Source organism: Oncorhynchus tshawytscha, linkage group LG04 (assembly GCF_018296145.1).
Source record: "Oncorhynchus tshawytscha isolate Ot180627B linkage group LG04, Otsh_v2.0, whole genome shotgun sequence".
Taxonomy (NCBI): Eukaryota; Metazoa; Chordata; class Actinopteri; order Salmoniformes; family Salmonidae; genus Oncorhynchus; species Oncorhynchus tshawytscha.
Window position 1 is genome coordinate 34,299,410 of NC_056432.1, and position 20,864 is coordinate 34,320,273.

General features: G+C 42.9%; 2 protein-coding genes across 5 annotated transcripts; one reads left to right on the top strand and one right to left on the bottom strand.

Annotated features, from left to right (window-relative positions):
• Positions 1–1,545: 1,545 nt before the first annotated feature.
• On the bottom strand, positions 1,546–14,467 carry LOC112248620 (putative aminopeptidase W07G4.4). The gene is made up of 16 exons (XM_024417791.2): positions 14,366–14,467; positions 11,069–11,110; positions 10,759–10,849; positions 10,524–10,672; positions 10,292–10,400; positions 9,947–10,074; positions 5,479–5,578; positions 5,107–5,182; positions 3,481–3,566; positions 3,259–3,363; positions 3,084–3,159; positions 2,757–2,875; positions 2,573–2,656; positions 2,382–2,439; positions 2,074–2,255; positions 1,546–1,985 (listed from the first exon to the last, which is right to left on the bottom strand). Exons 1-16 carry the CDS (start codon positions 14,383–14,385, stop codon positions 1,821–1,823), a joined length of 1,590 nt encoding a protein of 529 aa, XP_024273559.2. The 5' UTR covers positions 14,386–14,467; the 3' UTR covers positions 1,546–1,820.
• A 28-nt stretch (positions 14,468–14,495) lies between these two features.
• fahd2a (fumarylacetoacetate hydrolase domain containing 2A) lies at positions 14,496–19,692 on the top strand. 4 transcript variants are annotated; one of them, XM_042320680.1, is made up of 8 exons: positions 14,496–14,740; positions 15,628–15,819; positions 15,908–16,130; positions 16,480–16,539; positions 16,624–16,786; positions 16,884–16,992; positions 17,207–17,294; positions 19,289–19,692. In XM_042320680.1, the coding sequence occupies exons 2-8, from the start codon at positions 15,650–15,652 to the stop codon at positions 19,349–19,351; spliced, it is 876 nt and encodes a 291-aa protein (XP_042176614.1). In that variant the 5' UTR covers positions 14,496–14,740; positions 15,628–15,649; the 3' UTR covers positions 19,352–19,692. The 4 variants fall into 4 exon arrangements, with proteins under 4 accessions (XP_042176614.1, XP_042176613.1, XP_042176615.1 ...); XM_042320679.1 differs by lacking the exon at positions 14,496–14,740 and adding an exon at positions 14,748–14,934 and having other exon boundaries at positions 15,554–15,819; XM_042320681.1 differs by lacking the exon at positions 14,496–14,740 and adding an exon at positions 14,748–14,934.
• Positions 19,693–20,864: the final 1,172 nt, after the last annotated feature.

Sequence of the window (20,864 nt, forward strand, 5' to 3'; positions counted from 1 at the left end):
AGACATTACACAAGACAACAAATCACTGCACGTCATCTCTAGCGGGCACCTTTGCTAACAGGTATATTTAAAGAAATGTAGCCAATTTATTAATTTCTACATTTAGCTAACATAGTTAATCCAGAGATTCTTACTTTTGCCTCGATTTGAGTCTCCTCCATACCATCATGGCATTTGTAGTTCTTTATGATAGCCACATTAGCAGCTAATTAGCATTTCATTTGTTGGGGGTAAATACAGGTAACTATATTGTTAAGTCACCTTGTCAGAGAGATTTACACAGTTATCAAAACGTCATGCCAGTGTTAGCCTACATGAAACACTGCCCTTATTTTTAGGGTTTCTAAAATCCCCTATGGGAAAAATGAATGGTGGAAAACAATTGGAACAATTTCCCTGTTTTGACCGCTAGGTTTTATGGGTATTATGACTCATAATTTGGCATTCGAGAAATGAGAGCATGGAACTCAGATGTAGCCTATAGGCCAATGCAGCTGTTGGCCTATTACTTACATTCAACTAACTAAAATACAAAGGCCTAAAGCTGAAAAAGATCAGAAGAAAATATTCTGATAAATTCAGGTTCTTTCAATCATATGCAGCCATCTTCTCCACCTGTGCCTCCCTTTCAATCTGTCTTGATTTGAGCTATTGCTAGAGAATTTCAACAGTATCAAATTATCACAGGGTCCAGCCTGAAGCAGTTTGACATTTCCACTCGATATATGGGATCATGATTATCGAGGCCGGGAGTGCTGGAAAGATCTTTCAAATGGATGTTAAAAAAAATACTTTGTTGACTTGTGTGAGGTGAAAGGGAAAGGGGGATGGCTACCTAGTCAATTGTCCAAAAATGTATTCAACTGAAATGTGTCTTCCGCATTTAACCCAACCCCTCTGAGTCAGAGGTGCAGTGTACGTGGTGAGTTAAGACAATCATGGGAGAAAAGAGAAACCAACACTGCAGACTATGACTTCCTTATTTAGGGGACTTAATTTTCTTTTTTGATATGTGGTAGCATGAGCGGAACTTTGGTTTTAGAAGTGGGAGGCACACAATGATATATTTTTTTGTTGTCAGATAAACACTCCAAACAGCCTACCCAGCTGCTTTATCCAACGATAAAACTGGGGAGGGAAAAAAATGAAATTTCAGAATGTGGGGGGGGGACATGTTCCCAGTGAAAGTTGAACTCCTGTGTGGTAGTAGAGTGGTGACCTGAGGGCACACAATGTGTTGTGAAGTGTTATCAAATGTAATATTTTAATTGTATAAAACTGACTTAATGTTGTTGGACCCCAGGAAGAGTAGCTGCTGCCCAGCAGCTACTGGGGATCCTTAATGAATACAAATAGCCTTACAACCATATGATTGCTGACCTATGTAACCATTCCGCAATACCTGGAACTAGCAACAGCAACAACTTTCAACATTGATTGAAATAAACAAAAACATAATGTATTATGCTTGATATTGTACTTGATATTGTCTGGCACATAACCACGTGACCTGCAACTCACAAAATGGCTCCATGAACAACAAAGCATGTTTGGTAATTGAGAGTGTATTCAATACAGTGACCCATGTTAGAAATAGGGGTAAAAAAAAAATTGACATTTGAGGTTGAATGATAGTGCAGTAGCTTAGAAATATAATCTATAGAACAACAGATCTTGATCGCATTCATGGATCTCTGTGTTCATGAATACTTTGTGAAACATCAATTGAACTGGCACTATCAGGACTGCTCTCTGTGACATTTCTCATAAGACGGAAAATAGGGTCCATTCGACACTATCACGTTTCTATCATCAAATTGCTAGGCTCTGGGCAGGGCGTCGTTGGGTTGATAGGCACTGGGTAGGATGTAGTTGGTAGACATGGCGAGGATTGGAGCGCCGGTGGGAACACCAGGGAAGGGGCCGCTAGAGCCAGCGATGTCAATGTGAGAGTAAGGCAGAGGAGTGCCAGAGTCCACGCCGTGCTGATGGAGGGAAACAAGACAAACACCAAAAAAAGCGATTAGGTTAGATTCAGGGTTATGAACAGGGCTGTGGAGTGTGTGTGTGTACCTTGTCCAGCCCAGAGGCCATGATGAGGAAGGCAGCGGGGGTCTGATGTCCACGGGGGGTAGCAGAGGATGGTAGGTTGTTGCTTTGCAAAATCTCCTCATACTCTGACTTCCCCTTATGGAAGTCATAGTCCTCACGCCTGATACTGGACACCTCAAACAGATCACCCAGAACCTCCCCTGCTACAGAGAGTGAAAGAGAAAGGACTAACAGGTTACATACACCATGTTCATACCAGAAAACCCATGTTCCGACCTGTAAACCCTGGTTTGCTGATTTGTTTGAATAGTGTGTGTCGAGCGTCTCACCTTTCTGCCACTGACGGGCATTGCCAGAGCGATGGGCAGCTCCATTGTCCATGATGATCTATAACCGAAAGAGTTTAAATCAATAACTTTACATTATTAGCAATCATTCTCACCATGGCCAGTGTGCTATTATATAAAGAGTTTGTGTATGGTACAGTACAGATACTGTGTGTGTAAGGTCCAGTACTCACAGAGTAGTTGGGTCCCATGGCTCTGATGGCATGTCCTGTCAGAGTGGCAATGGTAAACAGCTGAGGAGATACCTCACGCACCGCCTGTAGAGGAAGACATAAGATTAAGGTGACAGAGAATAGGTTTGACAGGAGGAACAGGGAGAGTGGGGGAGGACGTGGAATAGAGTTGTGTATCCTTTACCTTCTCCTTCATCTCACAAAGCAGGTCGACCATTACCATGCGTCCCTCAGCATCGGTGTTCCCTACGCGAACCCTGCGACCCGCACGGGACACCACCAACTCATCAGCTACGTAGCAGTCTGACAGAACAGAGAGAGAGAAACACAACACAGTCCTTAAACCCTCATTCTGTCAGAGAGACAACATATCACACACACATATTTACAAGAGAGCGGGAAGAGGCCAACTACTCAGTAGGTGAAACCATTGAAATATAATCTGTTAGATTTTTATATTCTAGATTCTATTTCTATGGGTGAAACCCCCACCCCACGACATCACACTGACCTGAGCCCACGCTGTTCCTCACCATCGCCATGCCACCCACCACCTTCAGATGCTTGGGCTTGAGTTTGGCCAGGACCTGACAGGACACAGCTACATGTTAGCAGGAGTAACAGACTGTCAAGGACTATGAGTCCACTAGTGATCACTGAGGGGTAACAAAGTATTAGTTATTTACCTGGAAGAACCCAGCCACAGCAGCAGCACCACACTTATCTCTGTGCATGCCAGCCATGATGCCACCCGCCTTGATGTCAGCTCCACCGGTGTCATAGGTGATGCCCTGAGACACACACACACAGGAAAACATGGTCATGACAGGATAGGAACACCCCACGCCATTATCAATTCATAATTCCCCCCCCTCCTCCCCTCCCTCCTTCCTCTCTCTCTTGCTCACCTTGCCGACCAGCATCAGTGTGTGTTGAATGGGTCCTTCTCCACAGTACTGCAGCTTGATTACTCTGGCCTGGTGACGAGGCACAGCTACAGAAGACAAACCCACATGGATGAAAAAGACACACACACACACTGCATTCGAAAAGTATTTAGGCCCCTAGACTTTTTCCACATTTTGTTACAGCCTTATTCTAAAAAGGATTCTTAAAAAACAGATATACCTTATTTATATATGTATTCAGACCCTTCGCTATGAGACATGAAATTGAGCTCAGGTGCATCCTCTTGCCATTGATCATCCTTGAGATGTTTCTTCAACTTGGTCCACCTGTGGTCAATTCAATTAATTGAACATGATTTGGAAAGGCACACACCTGTCTATAGAAAGGTCCCACAGTTGACAGTGCATGTCTGAGCAAAAACCAAGCCATGAGGTCAAAGGAATTGTCCGTAGAGCTCAGAGACAGGACTGTGTTGAGGCACAAATCTGGGGAAGGGTACAAAAACATTTCTGCAGCATGGAAGGTCCCCAAGAACACAGTGGCCGCCATCATTTTTAATGGAAGAAGTTTGGAAACACTAAGACTCTTTCTAGAGCTGGAGTACGGCCAAACTGAGCAATCCGGGGAGAAGGGCCATGGTCAGGGAGGTGACCAAGAACCCGATGGAGCTCTGACAGAGTTCCTCTGTGGAGATGGGAGAACCTTCCAGAAGGACAACCATCTCTGCAGCATTCCACCCATCAGGCCTTCATGGTAGAGTGCACAGACAGAACTCTTCAGTAAAAAGCACATGGCAGCCCGCTTGGAATTTGCTAAAAGGCACCTAAAGACTCTCAGACCATGAGAAACAAGATTCTCTGGTCTGATGAAACCAAGATTGAACTATTGGGCCTGAATGCTAAGTGTCACGTCTGGAGGAAACCTGGCACCATTCTTACGGTGAAGCATGGTGGTGGCAGCGTCATGCTGTGGGGATGTTTTTCAGCAGCAGGGACTGGGAGACTAGTCAGGATTGAGGGAAAGATGAACAGAGCAAAGTACAAAGAGATCCTTGATGAAAACCTACTCCAGAGCACTCAGGACCTCAGACTGGGGCAAAGGTTCACTTTCCAACAGGGCAACGACCATAAGCACAAAGCCAAGACAACGCAGGGTTGGCTTCATGACAAGTCTTTGAATGTATTTTAGTAGCCCAGCCAGAGCCTGGACTTGAACCCGATTGAACATCTTTGGAGAGACCTGAAAATAGCTGTGCAATGACGCTCGCCATCCAACCTGACAGAGCTTGAAAGGATCCGCAGAGACGAATGGGAGAAACTCCCCAAATACAGGTGTGCCAAGCTTGTAGTGTCATATCCAAGAAGACTTGAGGCTGTAATCACTGCCATGCCAAAGATGCTTCAATAAAGTACTGAGTAAAGGGTCTAAATACTTATGTAAATTAGATATTTCAGTGTTTTTTCTTTCTAAAAACCTGTTTTTACTTTGTCATTATGGAGTATTGTGTGTAGCTTGAGGGGAATAAACAATCTAATCGATTTTAAAATAAGGCTGTAACGAAACAAAATGTGGAAAAAGTCAAGGGGTCTAAATACTTTCCGAATGCACTGTACACACACACTTACCATTGGCACAGCGGTTCACAGCAGCGAGGCAGGGATACTCCTTCTCCAGCACCTTCAGATCACTCACCACATCCACCTGAGACAGGCCGGCTCAGCATTATCACATTAACACTAACACATTAGTGAGATCCAATACTTGAGAGAAGTAGAAATGACATATGCTGGCGCTACTAAAGGCTTCTATGGCATGGGGTGCTCATCTACGTAAAGTCATATTCCAATAAAGAAAAGGTGATGGCATCTCCCAAAAAGACTACAATTTTTTTAACCAATAAAAAAGCCCTATGAATAAAATACTTCTGTTGTCTTTTTGGGAGATACCATCCCCTTTTCTTTTTTTGGATGCATGATTAAAGCCTTTCTCTCTCGCACCTGCACTGGGCTCTCCTTAAAGAGGGCCTGGACGTACTCAGCTACACGAGGAGCAGCCATCCTCTCAGGATCAGACCCTCCTATGTCACGGCAAGCAAGCCTGGAGAGAGAAAGATCATATATACACTACCATTCAAAAGTTTGGGGTCACTTATAAATGTCCTTGTTTTTGAAAGAAAAATCATATTTCTGTCCATTAAAATAACATCAAATTGATCAGAAATACAGTATAGACATTGTTAATGTTGTAAATGACTATTGGAGCTGGAAATGGCAGATTTGTTATGGTATATCTACATAGGCGTACAGAAGCCCATTATCAGCATCCATCACTCCTGTGTTCCAATGGCACATTGTGTTAGTTAATACAAGTTTATCATTTTAAAAGGATAATTGATCATTAGAAAACCGTTTTGCAATTATATTAGCACAGCTGAAAACTGTTGTGCTGATTAAAGGATTGGCCTTCTTTAGACTAGTTGAGTATCTGGAGCATCAGCATTTGTGGGTTCGATTACAGGCTCAAAATGGCCAGAAACAAAGTATTTTCTTCTGAAACTCATCAGTCTATTCTTGTTCTGAGAAATGAAGAATATTCAATGTGAGAAATTGCCAAGAAACTGAAGATCTCGTACAACGCTGTGTACTACTCCCTTCACAGAACAGCGCATACTGGCCCTAACCAGAATAGAACGAGGAGCGGGAGGCCCCGGTGCACAACTGAGCAAAAGGAGAAGTACATTAGAGTGTCTCGTTTGAGAAACAGACACCTCAAAAGTCCTCAAATGGCAGCTTCATTAAATAGTACCCGCAAAACACCAGTCTCAATGTCAACAGTGAAGAGGCGATTCCGGGATGCTGACCTTCTAGGCAGAGTTCCTCTGTCCAGTGTCTGTTCTTGTGCCTTATCTTCATCTTTTATTGGCCAGTCTGAGATATGGCTTTTTCTTTGACGTTGAGACGGGTGTTTTGTTTTTATTGATTGGTCAGTTACCCTAGTCAATTCCCTACTTTTAACACTGACACAGTAATAAACAGCTCTAACGTTACAGGCTTCATTGTCAAATGAAATGTTATTGGTCACATACACGTGATTAGCAGATCTTATTGCAGGTGTGGCAAAATGCTAGTAGCTCCGACAGTGCAGTAATATCTAACAAATTGCACAACATATACCCAATACACACATCTAAGTAGGAATGAATTAAGACTATATACACATGGACGAGCGATCTCAGAGCGGCAAGGACTAAGATACTGTATAATAGTATAGAAAAACAGAATATACATATGAGATTATTCATGCAAGATATGTACGTCTTACGTGAATGAGGTACCGTAGAATAGTATAGAAAACACATCAGATGAGTAATGCCAGATATGTAAACATGGTGCACAGTAGAGGTCTGCACAGACCGTTTTCTTCATCCACTCCCACACTTACTGGCTTTCTGTCTGACTCCCATGTTCCCAAACCCAACCGCAGTCCCGCAATGTTTTTATTTATTTTATGTAACCTTTATTTAACTGGCAAGTCAGTTAAGAACAAATTCTTATTTACAATGACGGCCTACCCCGGCAAAACTCGAACTATGCTTGGTCAATTGTGCGCCGCCCTATGGGAATCCCAATCACCGCCCGGATGTGATGCAGCCTGAATTTTAGGTGTATGTGAAACAGCTCACGGTCCCAGCAATTGTGCGCCCTATAGGCAACATCAAATGCGCAACAATAACTTAAATTATCAGAGATTCTCACAAGGCCCTTTACATTGTATTACTGGCCTATTTCAGCCAATATGCTTGATGTAGTTTGAAGAAAGCAGAGTTGGAGAGACTTGCACTTTCTCTTGAGCCATTTTTATAGCCTACCTTTTAGGAGTGACAGACAATTTCTTTGACCTCATGGCTTGGTTTTCACTCTGACATGCACTGTCAATTGTGGACCCTTATATAGACAGGTGCGTGCCTTTCCAAATCAGGTGGGTCTAGGGTGTCAGGTAGGGTGGAGGTGATATCAGGAGAAACGACAGGGATTATCCAGTCGCAGTACATTTTAATGATCTAAAGCATGACATTTCTACCTTTAGATTTTGTGGCATAGAGAAAGTTAAGATATCAGACAGGGGAGGTGATATTAATAATACTCGGAGTAAAAGAGAATTTTGGGGATTTTCACCCTCCAGACAATTTCCTAAAGGACTTTTAGTGATGAAATGCCTGTTATGTTGTGAATTTGAACATGAATTATGTGCCTATTTAAGATTACTCTGATGTTTTTCGTACGATGTACCCAATGATTAATGAAAACTTGCTATGTCCTCATTGTGGTTTTACAGACGTGTTTAATAGGTAACTGAGCTAAACGACTACCACCCCATAGCACTCACTTCCGTCATCATGGAGTGCTTTGAAAGACTAGTCAAGGACCATATCACCTCCACCCTACCTGACACCCTAGACCCATTCCAATTTGCTTACCGCCCCAATAGGTCCACAGACGACGCAATCGCAACCACACTGCCCTAACCCAATTACTGCACACTGCCCTAACCCGAATGCTGTTCATCGACTACAGATCAGCATTTAACACATAGTACCCTCCAAACTCGTCATCAAGCTCGAGACCCTGGGTCTCGACCCCACCCTGTGCAACTGGGTACTGGACTTCCTGACGGGCTGCCCCCAGGTGGTGAGGGTAGGTAACAACATCTCCACCCTGCTGATCCTCAACACTGGTGCCCCACAAGGGTGCCCCACAGTTGATCCTCAACACTGGTGCCCCACAGTTGCCCCGCAACTGCTCCGCCCTCAACCGTAAGGCTCTCCAGAGGGTAGTGAGGTCTGCACAACGCATCACCGGGGGCAAACTACCTGCCCTCCAGGACACCTACACCACCCGATGTTACAGGAAGGCCATAAAGATCATCAAGGACAACAACCACCCGAGCCACTGCCTGTTCACCCCGCTATCATCCAGAAGGCGAGGTCAGTACAGGTGCATCAAAGCTGGGACCGAGAGACTGAAAAACAGCTACTTTCTCAAGGCCATCAGACTGTTAAACAGCCACCACTAACATTGAGTGGCTGCTGCCAACACACTGACACTTACTCAACTCCAGCCACTTTAATAATGGGAATTGATGGGAAATGATGTAAATATATCACTAGCCACTTTAAACAATGCTACCTTATATAATGTTACTTACCCTACATTATTCATCTCATATGCATACGTATATACTGTACTCTATATCATCGACTGCATCCTTATGTAATACATGTATCACTAGCCACTTTAACTATGCCACTTTGTTTACATACTCATCTCATATGTATATACTGTACTCGATACCATCTACTGTATCTTGCCTATGCTGCTCTGTACCATCACTCATTCATATATCCTTATGTACATATTCTTTATCCCCTTACACTGTGTATAAGACAGTAGTTTTGGAATTGTTAGTTAGATTACTTGTTGGTTATTACTGCACTGTCGGAACTAGAAGCACAAGCATTTCGCTACACTCGCATTAACATCTGCTAACCATGTGTATGTGACAAATAAAATTGGATTTGATTTGATTATCAGTGGTCTTGTATGTCTTTCATTTCCTAATAATTGCTCCCACAGTTGATTTCTTCAAACCAAGCTGCTTACCTATTGCAGATTCAGTTTTCCCGGCCTGGTGCAGGTCTACAATTTTGTTTCTGGTGTCCTTTGACAGCTCGTTGGTCTTGGCCATAGTGGAGTGTGACTGTTTGAGGTTGTGGACAGGTGTCTTTTATACTGATAACAAGTTCAAACAGGTGCCATTAATACAGGTAACGAGTGCAGGACAGAGGAGCCTCTTAAAGAAGAAGTTACAGGTCTGTGAGAGCCAGAAATCTTGCTTGTTTGTAGGTGACCAAATACTTATTTTCCACCATAATTTGCAAATAAATTCATTAAAATATCCTACAATGTGATTTTCTGGATTTTTTTTCTCATTTTGTCTGTCATGGTTGAAGTGTACCTATGATGAAAATTACAGGACTGTCATCTTTTTAAGTGGGAGAACTTGCACAATTGGTGGCTGACTAAATACTTTTTTGCCCCACTGTATGTAGCCCTTTATTTTTGGCACTAAACAGTCTCCATATACACTTCTATACATTTTTTTAAAAACTATCGGGCGACCTTCAGATGAATCTTTAGAAGCCTGTGGCCGTCCTAAAGCAAAACAACCGATGTCTCATGGTCTGACACCGCTCTAGTGCCGTCACCTTTCACCGCAGATGAGGAAGTGCGACATCGTCGGATGTGGTGGAAATGTTTTATTCCAAGATTGAGGAAAATCTATCCCAACAGACCTAAATGGGCCTTTGAGGAAAATCTGTTCAGCACATTTAACATATAAAAATGTCTCCCCATAGGAGAGATCTCTCTTTTGTTACAGATGAAAATATGGGTGTGCGCAACTCACCGTCCACTCTCCAGAGCAGAGACCAGATCCACCAACTCCTTCCCCTCGGCCTCCTGGTCCACCCACAACCCTAGAACACACACTTTATACTGGCTGGGCTTCACAGACACCTCCCTCACCTCCAGAGGCTGGAAGAGAGTGAGAGAGGGGAAAGAGAGTGATTGTGGATAAAGGATGAATGTCAGCACCACATTTGGAGCAAAAGACAATCGAGCTCCCCTGTGTGCAAAGGGTCTGTTTTTTGGGGGGGGCATAGGAGTGCCTTCAGCTCGAAACATTGCACAATAAAACAACGGGAGAAATCGTCAGTGTTCAGGTATCGATTGCTTATTTCAGTGTTCTCACCATGTAGAGGGCGTGCAGGGCCCCTAGGGCAGCAACCATGGTGCTCCTGTCATAGCTGCTGTGACGAGGACAGACCAGCAGGGGGCGCTGCATGCCTGCTTTCATGGCCCTGAAGAAATACCCACAGTACATGGTAATGAATGGGAGAGATACACACAGGACAGGAATACAGATATATAGTAACCTCTTGGTACATTTTGTGTGTGTATGTGTATTTGGTGTTGACTTGTACCTCTTGATGCCATTAACGGCTGCGTCGCTGAAACGTCGGACGTCATCGTAGTCCCGGTTAACGGGCCCGGTGGACGCAAACACCAAGCGTTTACCAGGCAACCCCGGAACCATCAACACCACCACCTTATCTCCCAGACCACAGTCCACCTTGAGGAGAAATGAGAGAGGAGAAGAGAAAGTAGGAGGAGTATATTCATCTATGTTGTTGGTGTGAGTGTGTGCACGTGACTCACAGAGCTGTAGTCCTGCAGAGGTGCTTTCAGACATTCCAGCTCCTTGGGCAGTGTGTCATAACTCTGGGTCACCAAGACTACGCCATCATAACTAGGAGAAAACACACACATTTTGTTCTTCCACCCTTGTGGCGAAATAAAATTAAATATCCAAATCCTATTTTCCCTAATCCCAACCTTAACCACTAACCCAAAACCTAAGCTTAAAATAGCATTTGATTGTCCCCAGGAGAGAGAATTTTCCTGGTTTTACCCCACCCCCCCCACACACACATACACGTGACCTGATCAGCAGTTCCTCAATACTCACTTCTGGTTCTTACAGTCAGTGGTCCACTCGATGGGCTGGACGCTATCGAGAGAAACGCACGTTCAATACAGCTCAATAGTACTGGTCTTGAAGGTCCAACTCAGTAAGCCTGGTCCCAGATTTGTTTGTGCTCTTGCCAACTAACTCCATTGCTGTCATTGTTAAGCCAAACATTGTTTGGCATGACAATGGGTGACCAAGGAGTTGGCTACAATTATAGCACAAACAGACAGCACTGGTTACCAACTCAGAAAATGGTGATAAAAAAAATTGCTTTAAATTCCTGTCTGGTATTCTCTGCTGCAGGGTTAGTGATATCAGTGACATTGGGTCAAAGTCTGGCTTCAGAGAAACCATTGGTCTCCAGATAATCTGCAGGACTTGTGCACACTTTGACATCTCATTAGTCTAAAGCAGCTCTTTTGCGTTCACCTGTCCAGTCTATTAACATCAGTACAAATGCAAAAAGAAAGGAGATGAGGAAAGGACATACCTTTAGACCATTGAGATGCACCCTGGGATTTAATATATGCCATTTAGCAGACGCTTTTATCCAAAGAGACTTATGGCCATGCGTGCATACACTTTAAGCATGAGTGGTCCTGGCAATTAAACCCATTATCCTGGCAATGCAAGTGCCATGCTCTACAAACTGAGCTACAGAGGACCTAGACCATTCAATAGATGATCAGGTTAAATGGTATACCGTCTATTCACAAAGCTGTTTGCCGCTTGAGGCAAATTCCCCAACACTTCCCAAATGCTCTGTCTAAATGCAAATATGCCTGACACCCGTTACAGTTTTGGAAACGTTTGGAACTTAACTCTCATAAGGAAGAAATACTTTTTAAAATACAAAAGATCCACTTACTGTACGCAGTTAAGGAAAATTGCACCTAGCTGTACTTAGAGGAACACTGGAAATGTGGAATGGAATGGTCCAATGGAAATGCGAGCGCAAGGTGAGAGGATGTGTCATAGCAGAGGCTGTGTTTAAAAACATCAGGGTGCAACTTTGCTAAAATGCACACAGTAAGTGTGTCTTTTGTATTCTAAAGATTCTTTCTCGCTTATATGAAAGTTAAGTTCGGAAGGTTTCCCAAAACCGCATCGCAAGTTAAGCGTATTTGTGTTTAGACAGAGCGCCAGGATTAAACAGAGCATGGGGATTGTAGTTCACATGGAGCCAGCTCTGATCCCCCCTTTGTGTTCTCAGCTGATGGTAAGGACCAGCTGTAAACTGGGTATACCCCCTTGGGTTCTAGAGAGATACAAAGGACAATGAGAGTTGCAGACTATATGAGCCTGACTTAGTACTCATCTTTCCATTGCACAAACCATGCTTTGAATGAAATGCAGTATTCTAAAAAGGACATAGTTCCCTTTCTCTCAACATTCCTTTCCTGTCATGTGTGTAGATTCATGCATTTGGAACGAGAATAATATGTAATGACGTCATATGGGGAACATTTCAATTTGAGATACTGTTTTGAGGGAAGTAACAAGAAGTAGGCACATGACCTAGCAACAGAAAGTACAAATTGGAAGATTAGATAGGACAATAGGGCTTTAATAGAAAGCTAGCTTGCTGGTACTTGGGAGGAAAAATTGCAACTATCTGGCTAAGTAGCTGTCTGCAAAGACAATGGACAGTCCACTCCATGCAGACAGATCATGGGGATTTAAATACAGTGCCTTCAGAAAGCATTCATACCCCTTTACTTATTCCACATTATGTTTTAGAGCTTGAATTCAAAATGGATTAAATAGATTTTTTTCTCTCACCAATCTTCACACAATACCCCATAATGACAAAGTGAAAACATGCTTTCAAAAAATATTAGCAATTTATTGAAAATTAAATACAAACTCTAATTTACATAAGTATTCACACCTCTGAGTCAACACATGTTAGAATCACCTTTAGCAGCTGTGAGTCTAAGAGCTTTGCACACCTGGATCATACAATAATTCTTCCAAGCTCTGTCAAATTGGTTGATCATCGCTAGACAGACATTTTCAAATCTTGCCATAGATTTTAAAGACGATTTAAGTCAAAACTAACTAGGCCAGTCAGGGACATTCAATGTCATCTTGGTAAACAACTCCAGTGTATATTTGACATTATGTTTTAGGTTATTGTCTTACTGGAAGGTGAATTGATCTCCCATTGTCAGTAAGCAGTCTGAGCTAGGTTTTCCTCTAGGATTTTGCCTGTGCTTAGCTCTATTCTGTTTATTTTTATCCTCCAAAAAAACTCCCTAGTCCTTGCTGATGACAAGCATACCAATAACATGATGCAACCATCACCATGCTTGAAAATATGAAGAGTGGTACTCAGTGATGCGTTGTTGCACCAATCATAATACATTGTATTCAGGACATAAAGTTAATTTCTTTGCCACATTGCAAAAAGGATGCCTGTTTTGGAATATTTGTATTCTGTACAGGCTTCTTTCTTTTCAAGCTGTCATTTACCTTAGTATTGTGGAGTAATTTCAATGTTTATCCATCCTCAGTTCTCTCCTATCACAGCCATTAAACTAGAACTGTTTTAAAGTCACCATTGGTCTCATGGTGAAATCCCTGAGTGGTTTCCTTCCTCTCTGGCAACAGAGTTAGGAAGGACGCCTGTATCTTTGTAGTGACTGGGTGTATTGACACACCATCAAAAGTGTAATGAATAATTTCACCATGCTCAATGTCAATGTCAATATTCAATGTCTGCTTTATTTATTTATACACATCTACCAATGTTGCCCTTCTTTACAAGGCATTGGAAAACCTCCCTGGTCTTTGTGGTTGAATCTGTGCTTGAAAAGCACTGCTTGACTGAGGACCCTTACAGATAATTGTATGTGTGGTGTATAGAGATGGGGTAGTCATTCAAAAATCATGTTAAACACCATTATTGCACACAAAGTTAGTCCATTCAACTTAAGTAAATGTTTACTCCTGCACTTATTTAGGCTTGCCATAACAACAAAAAATCTAAAACCATTCCATGTTATATTCTATTTTGTGCGTGGGCCTGTGACACAAAATCTAAATTTAATCAATTTAAAATTCAGGCTGTAACACAACAAAATTAGGAAAAAGTCAAGGGGTGTGAATACTTTCTGAAGGCACTGTGTGCACTCAATCATGTTTAGGAAAACCATGTCTCAATAAATGCCATTGCTCATTCATTCATTAATACGCAATAACAACAGATCCTGCACACATGCATTTCATAAAGTACATATTCTGACGGAAAATTTGCACGGAACAGTTAAATGTATGAATAAATGGGCTTACTGGGTACACATTGCTGGCATTCCGACGTCTTGAGGGAAAAAGACAGCAAGCTAAGCCGTCAGCTGACACAAAGAAGCTTCCTCGGTCAATCACGTGATTTATCAACGTCCTTTCAACGTAGTCATGGGAGTTGTAATTTTTACATACTGATTACTACGCGGAAATGTGCAGATTATCTACACATAAAAAATTATCCAAATATAGTATCAATTGGAAGTGTTATATATATGATGTACATACTAGAGAAGTATCTACACTTCCGATTATATATAACTGAGAGTATTGAGTGACAGTATCCAATAAACTGAACTACAAATACCGAACCAGGAAGTCCAATCCTGTGCATGTTGTCTATTCAGTAGACAAACCAGCAAGGTGAGTGCCTGATCATTGGTCCAAAGTGCAAGAATGAGACGGTTTATTAGACTTTTCACCTGACTGACCATATGATATCAGTAAAATTAGCGACTCTTGATTGACTTTAATTTATTTGCAGATTTGGTTGTGCAACATTGTTGTTGGCTTGTGGTTATTTTGCATTTGCGGAGTCAGTAATCACTGGTGATCAGGTAGGACGGTTTTAACTGAATACTATGCGACTTTATATTATCTTGATTGTAAAGATACAGTAAATGTATGTTATCTACAGGAGTAGAGTTTGCGGCCAGGGTGATAAGGTTGTCACTAATAAAATAATGTAACGACCCTGGGTTTATAATCGCGGAAATCGTCCCTGCCGCACGAGCATGCTTTTGCGGCACAGTCGACAGCGCGCCGGACCTCGGGCTCGAAAGTCGAGGGTTCGAGACCTGCTCCCTGCTGTTTCATTACAATAATTTACATTGCAACTAAGAGTTTGATGAAACCCGCAAGGATTTATCTTTCTTTTGGAAATGACTTTGCTCTGTCCATATTCGGGTTCCTGATATGTCAAAGTGCAACTAGCTACGCTAGAGCTCTGAACTCATGGGTCACTTTACTGCATCATAAGACAGTATATAGGCTACTGCACTTTGAGGTTATCTACAGAAATTGTTCAATACTTCCTTAATTGGGATTGGACAATTCTTAACCCACCCTGTGTTCTGAAACTATTAAATTCACCCCTTCACTTTCTTTCCTTTTTGTACATTTACTCGTTGTCTTTGCTTTTCTCTCTCAGTATTTTTCCTGCTCTCTTCTCAGTAGATGAGACTTCCTCTTCACTCCTTGTCTCTCATCTCGAGGAGCTTGTCTGATAGGCTGTCTGCTATCCCCGGTAGGCGGGGAGTGTGTGGCGCTGCGATGCGATTGGTGCAGTTCTGCCGCCAAGGCGATGAGGGAGGGGTTAGAGTCGGTGTTGATCGTGGGGAGGGGCTAGGGGTCGTTGACCTTAAGGCCTTTGACCCTTCGATGCCCATGACAATGAGAGAGCTGCTGGAGATGGGAGCGAAGGGCATGCAGTGTGCACAGAGGTAACACATACACAACACACACACTGTCTTGTTGCTTGTCCGTAGCCATCCTTTCCACCCAGAGCACATACTATCCTCTTTCTCTCAGGGCACTGGAGGTTAGTCCTGCTCAGTGTGTGGTTCCCTTTGCGGAGGTGAGGCTGCTGTCCCCAGTCCTAGCCCCAGAGAAGGTGGTGTGTGTGGGGATGAACTACCGGGACCACTGCCTTGAGCAGAATGCCCCTATCCCTAAAGAGCCAATCATCTTCAGCAAGTTCCCCAGCGCCATTACTGGGCCCTTTGATGACATCACACTGCCTGACGAGAGCCAGGTGAGAGCAGCTTTAGTCACTGGGTGTGTTCCTCTGCCCAGGCGTTGCTGACGCATGCCAGATCTTACAACACCTGGATAGGTATTTTACGTATCAGCTAACCACATAATATGTTATAGCAATCTGGTGCCTGACGGCACAGTCAATGACGTTGTACGCAAATTCTGAGCAGGAGAACACGACCCCTGTCAGGCTCAGAGGAGAAGATTGAGAATCAGTAGATTTGCATGATCCTAGATCCGTTCCTGATACAATTATAATGTACACAGGCACTGTAGCCTGGGTGTTACACAGTTTCTGCATTCAATAACTTGATTGATGGATTATTCCTGGTTATCCCTGATTGAAGGAGGTGGACTGGGAGGTGGAGCTAGCCTTTGTGATTGGACGAAAGGGGAAACACATTAAGGTGAGTCTGAATAGAACTTGACAGACACAGGGGTTTTATGTCCCACAGATGAGCTCACCCCCCCCCACACACTCTTTCTCCAAGGAAGAGGATGCTATGTCTTACGTGGCAGGTTTCACCGTTGCCAACGATGTCAGCGCACGTGATTGGCAGATGAAACGCAACGGGAACCAGTGGCTGCTGGGAAAAACCTTTGACAGCTTTTGTCCTCTCGGCCCCGCCTTAGTGACCACCTCCGCTGTGACGGGTGAGAGAGGCAGGAAGAAACACAAGATAAAATGTATACATATAATTTGCTTACTTTGGCAGAGTGGTTGCTAACATGTATCTGTGTTTGTCGTCAGACCCCCATAACCTGGGTATCCGCTGTCTGGTAAATGGAATTGCAGTCCAGAACAGCAACACTGACCAGCTGATCTTTAAGACTGAGCAAGTGGTGGCCTGGGTCTCACAGTGAGTGACACACACACAATGTGTTCATAGTCCTTGTGATGGTAATACTTTACTTGAGCCCTCTATCACAAGGTATACATAACACAGTCACTAACAGTTATGACAACTGAGTTACAATGTCATCACAAAACCAATATTTGTGACAGCTATGGAGTAGTCTACAGTTGCTCTATGATAACAAAGATTTGCATGTGTGTGTTTTCTCCTGTGTTAGGTTTGTGACGTTGTCTCCAGGTGACGTGTTTCTGACGGGGACTCCTCCAGGTGTGGGTGTGTTCAGGAACCCACCTGTCTTCCTCAAGGTCAGCATCACACACTTACAATGCCTTGCGAAAGTATTCGGCCCCCTTGAACTTTGAAACCTTTTGCCACATTTCAGGCTTCAAACATAAAGATATAAAACTGTATTTTTTTGTGAAGAATCAACAACAAGTGGGACACAATCATGAAGTGGAAGGACATTTATTGGATATTTCAAACTTTTTGAACAAATCAAAAACTGAAAAATTGGGCGTGCAAAATTATTCAGCCCCTTTACTTTCAGTGCAGCAAACTCTCTCCAGAAGTTCAGTGAGGATCTCTGAATGATCCAATGTTGACCTAAATGACTAATGATGATAAATACAATCCACCTGTGTGTAATCAAGTCTCCGTATAAATGCACCTGCACTGTGATAGTCTCAGAGGTCCGTTAAAAGCGCAGAGAGCATCATGAAGAACAAGGAACACACCAGGCAGGTCCGAGATACTGTTGTGAAGAAGTTTAAAGCCGGATTTGGATACAAAAAGATTTCCCAAGCTTTAAACATCCCAAGGAGCACTGTGCAAGCAATAATATTGAAATGGAAGGAGTATCAGACCACTGCAAATCTACCAAGACCTGGCCGTCCCTCTAAACTTTCAGCTCATACAAGAAGAAGACTGATCAGAGATGCAGCCAAGAGGCCCATGATCACTCTGGATGAACTGCAGAGATCTACAGCTGAGGTGGGAGACTCTGTCCATAGGACAACAATCAGTCGTATATTGCACAAATCTGGCCTTTATGGAAGAGTGGCAAGAAGAAAGCCATTTCTTAAAGATATCCATAAAAAGTGTTGTTTAAAGTTTGCCACAAGCCACCTGGGAGACACACCAAACATGTGGAAGAAGGTGCTCTGGTCAGATGAAACCAAAATTGAACTTTTTGGCAACAATGCAAAACGTTATGTTTGGCGTAAAAGCAACACAGCTCATCACCCTGAACACACCATCCCCACTGTCAAACATGGTGGTGGCAGCATCATGGTTTGGGCCTGCTTTTCTTCAGCAGGGACAGGGAAGATGGTTACAATTGATGGGAAGAAGGATGGAGCCAAATACAGGACCATTCTGGAAGAAAACCTGATGGAGTCTGCAAAAGACCTGAGACTGGGACGGAGATTTGTCTTCCAACAAGACAATGATCCAAAACATAAAGCAAAATCTACAATGGAATGGTTCATAAATAAACATATCCAGGTGTTAGAATGGCCAAGTCAAAGTCCAGACCTGAATCCAATTGAGAATCTGTGGAAAGAACTGAAAACTGCTGTTCACAGATGCTCTCCATCCAACCTCACTGAGCTTGAGCTGTTTTGCAAGGAGGAATGGGAAAAAATGTCAGTCTCTCGATGTGCAAAACTGATAGAGACATACCCCAAGCAACTTACAGCTGTAATCGCAGCAAAAGGTGGCGCTACAAAGTATTAACTTAAGGGGGCTGAATAATTTTGCACGCCCAATTTTTCAGTTTTTGATTTGTTAAAAAATATCCAATAAATGTCGTTCCACTTCATGATTGTGTCCCACTTGTTGTTGATTCTTCACAAAAAAATACAGTTTTATATCTTTATGTTTGAAGCCTGAAATGTGGCAAAAGGTTTCAAAGTTCAAGGGGGCCGGATACTTTCGCAAGGCACTGTATATAAAGACATTTGTTGTGTACCAGGCTAACTACTTTGCAGATGTTGTAATGAATCAATCAATGGTTGTGTGCCACTACAACTGATTGCTAAATCATGTGATTTGGTTAGCTGATATGTTAAACACCTATCCAAGCATTTTAAGATCTGACATATGTCTGTAATGTAGTTAGCCTGGAATGAATCCATATTGTTACATATAGTAGTAATGAACATCACATCCACCCCAAGCTCTTATAGGGCTAGGCACTTCCCATAGATCTGAAAAGATCAAATAGGGCACGAGTTACAAGCGTTGCCTGTTGTGGCCCTGTCTTGTGAAAGGTGTAATGAAGTGTTCCTGTGTGTTTCAGAAAGGAGATGTGGTGGAATGTCAAATAGACCAGGTCGGGGTCATACGCAACAATGTTGTCTGAACTCTGACCTCTGAAGCAGCCAGCCTATTGGACAGCTCTCTCTTCAATCTTGATTCAGCTCTCTTTGGACCCAAGTGTCATTAATCTAGTCTACTGTAAATCAGATCTAATCCATGTTTGAAAGGCTTTGTTTACACAGGAAGCTCAATTATGATATTTTTCCCCAATTATTGGCAAAAGCTCTAATCTGATAGGTCAAAGGATCCAAATTAGACTGCCTGTGTAAACAGCCAAAGATGGTGAATTAGGTTTGTAAACTATCAATCTAACTAAAGTTGCACATTTTTTTGTGGATTGTCTATAGAATTGAATAGATTACTTTTATAAATGCAAGTTCTTTATTCTTGTTTTCTGTGATCCTTCTTATACAAAACATATACTGTCATGATACTACAGTACCACTCACATGGCTAAAGGTGTGACTAGTCTTAATGAAATCATGTCTCCTATAACACTGTGCTTTCCAATGGCACCCTATTTACTACATAGTGGACTACTTTTTATTAGGGACCAAAAGTCAAAAGTAGTGCACTATATAGGGAATAGGGTGCCATTTGGGACCAGTCAAGTGACATTTGGAACACACAGAACAGTGATTACTCACCTCGAACTGGACGAAGATATTTTGGTGCGCTATGTCTAATTTTAAAGAAGTCTCAAGTTATTGCTCGCCTGAAGTAGAGTACCTTATGATAAGCTGTAGACCATACTATCTACCAAGAGTTCTCATCTGTATAATTCGTAGCCATCCATTTACCACCACAAACCGATGCTGGCACTAAGACCGCACTCAACCAGCTGTATAAGGCCATAAGCAAACAAGAAAGTGCTCATCCAGAAGCAGTGCTCCTAGTGGCCAGGGACTTTAATGCAGGCAATCCGTTTTACCTAATTTCTACCAGCGTGTCACCTGTGCAACCAGAGGGAAAAAAAGTCTGGTTCACCTTTACCCCACATACAGAGACGCATACAAAGCTCTCCCTCGCCCTACATTTGTCAAATCGGACTATAATTCTATCCTCCTGATTTCTGCTTACAAGCAAAAAATAAGCAGGAAGAACCAGTGACTCGCTCAATATAGAAGTGGTCAGATGACGCGGATGCTACGGTACAGGACAGTTTTGCTAGCACAAACTGGAATGTGTTCCGGGATTCATCCAATGGCATTGAGGAGTATACCACCTCAGTTCTCGGCTTCATCAATAAGTGCATTGACGGCGTCGTCCCTACAGTGACCATACGTACATATCCCAACTAGAAGCCATGGACTACAGGCAACATCCACATCAAGCTAAAGGCTAGCGCAACTGGTTTCAAGGAGCGGGACACTAACCCAGACACTTATAAGAAATCCCTCTACGCCCTCAGTTGAACCATCAAACAGGCAAAGATTCAATACAGGATTAAGATTGAATCCTATTACACCGGCTCTGACACTCGTCAAATGTGGCAGGGCTTTCAAACTATTACGGACTACAAAGGGAAACCCAGCCGCGAGCTGCCCGGGGACGCA

Excerpts from the sequence above, each read along its gene's own strand:
- LOC112248620 (XM_024417791.2), bottom strand. The coding sequence starts at position 14,385 with ATGCCAGCAATGTGTACCCA. Across the intron at positions 11,111-14,365 it reads ATGCCAGCAATGTGTACCCA|CGTCCAGCCCATCGAGTGGA; the intron begins GTAAGCCCATTT and ends TTCTCTCGATAG. Across the intron at positions 2,440-2,572 it reads CCATGGGACCCAACTACTCT|ATCATCATGGACAATGGAGC; the intron begins GTGAGTACTGGA and ends TTTCGGTTATAG.
- fahd2a (XM_042320679.1), top strand. The coding sequence starts at position 15,554 with ATGAGACTTCCTCTTCACTCCTTGTCTCTCATCTCGAGGAGCTTGTCT. Across the intron at positions 15,820-15,907 it reads GGCATGCAGTGTGCACAGAG|GGCACTGGAGGTTAGTCCTG; the intron begins GTAACACATACA and ends TCTTTCTCTCAG. Across the intron at positions 16,787-16,883 it reads GACCACCTCCGCTGTGACGG|ACCCCCATAACCTGGGTATC; the intron begins GTGAGAGAGGCA and ends GTTTGTCGTCAG.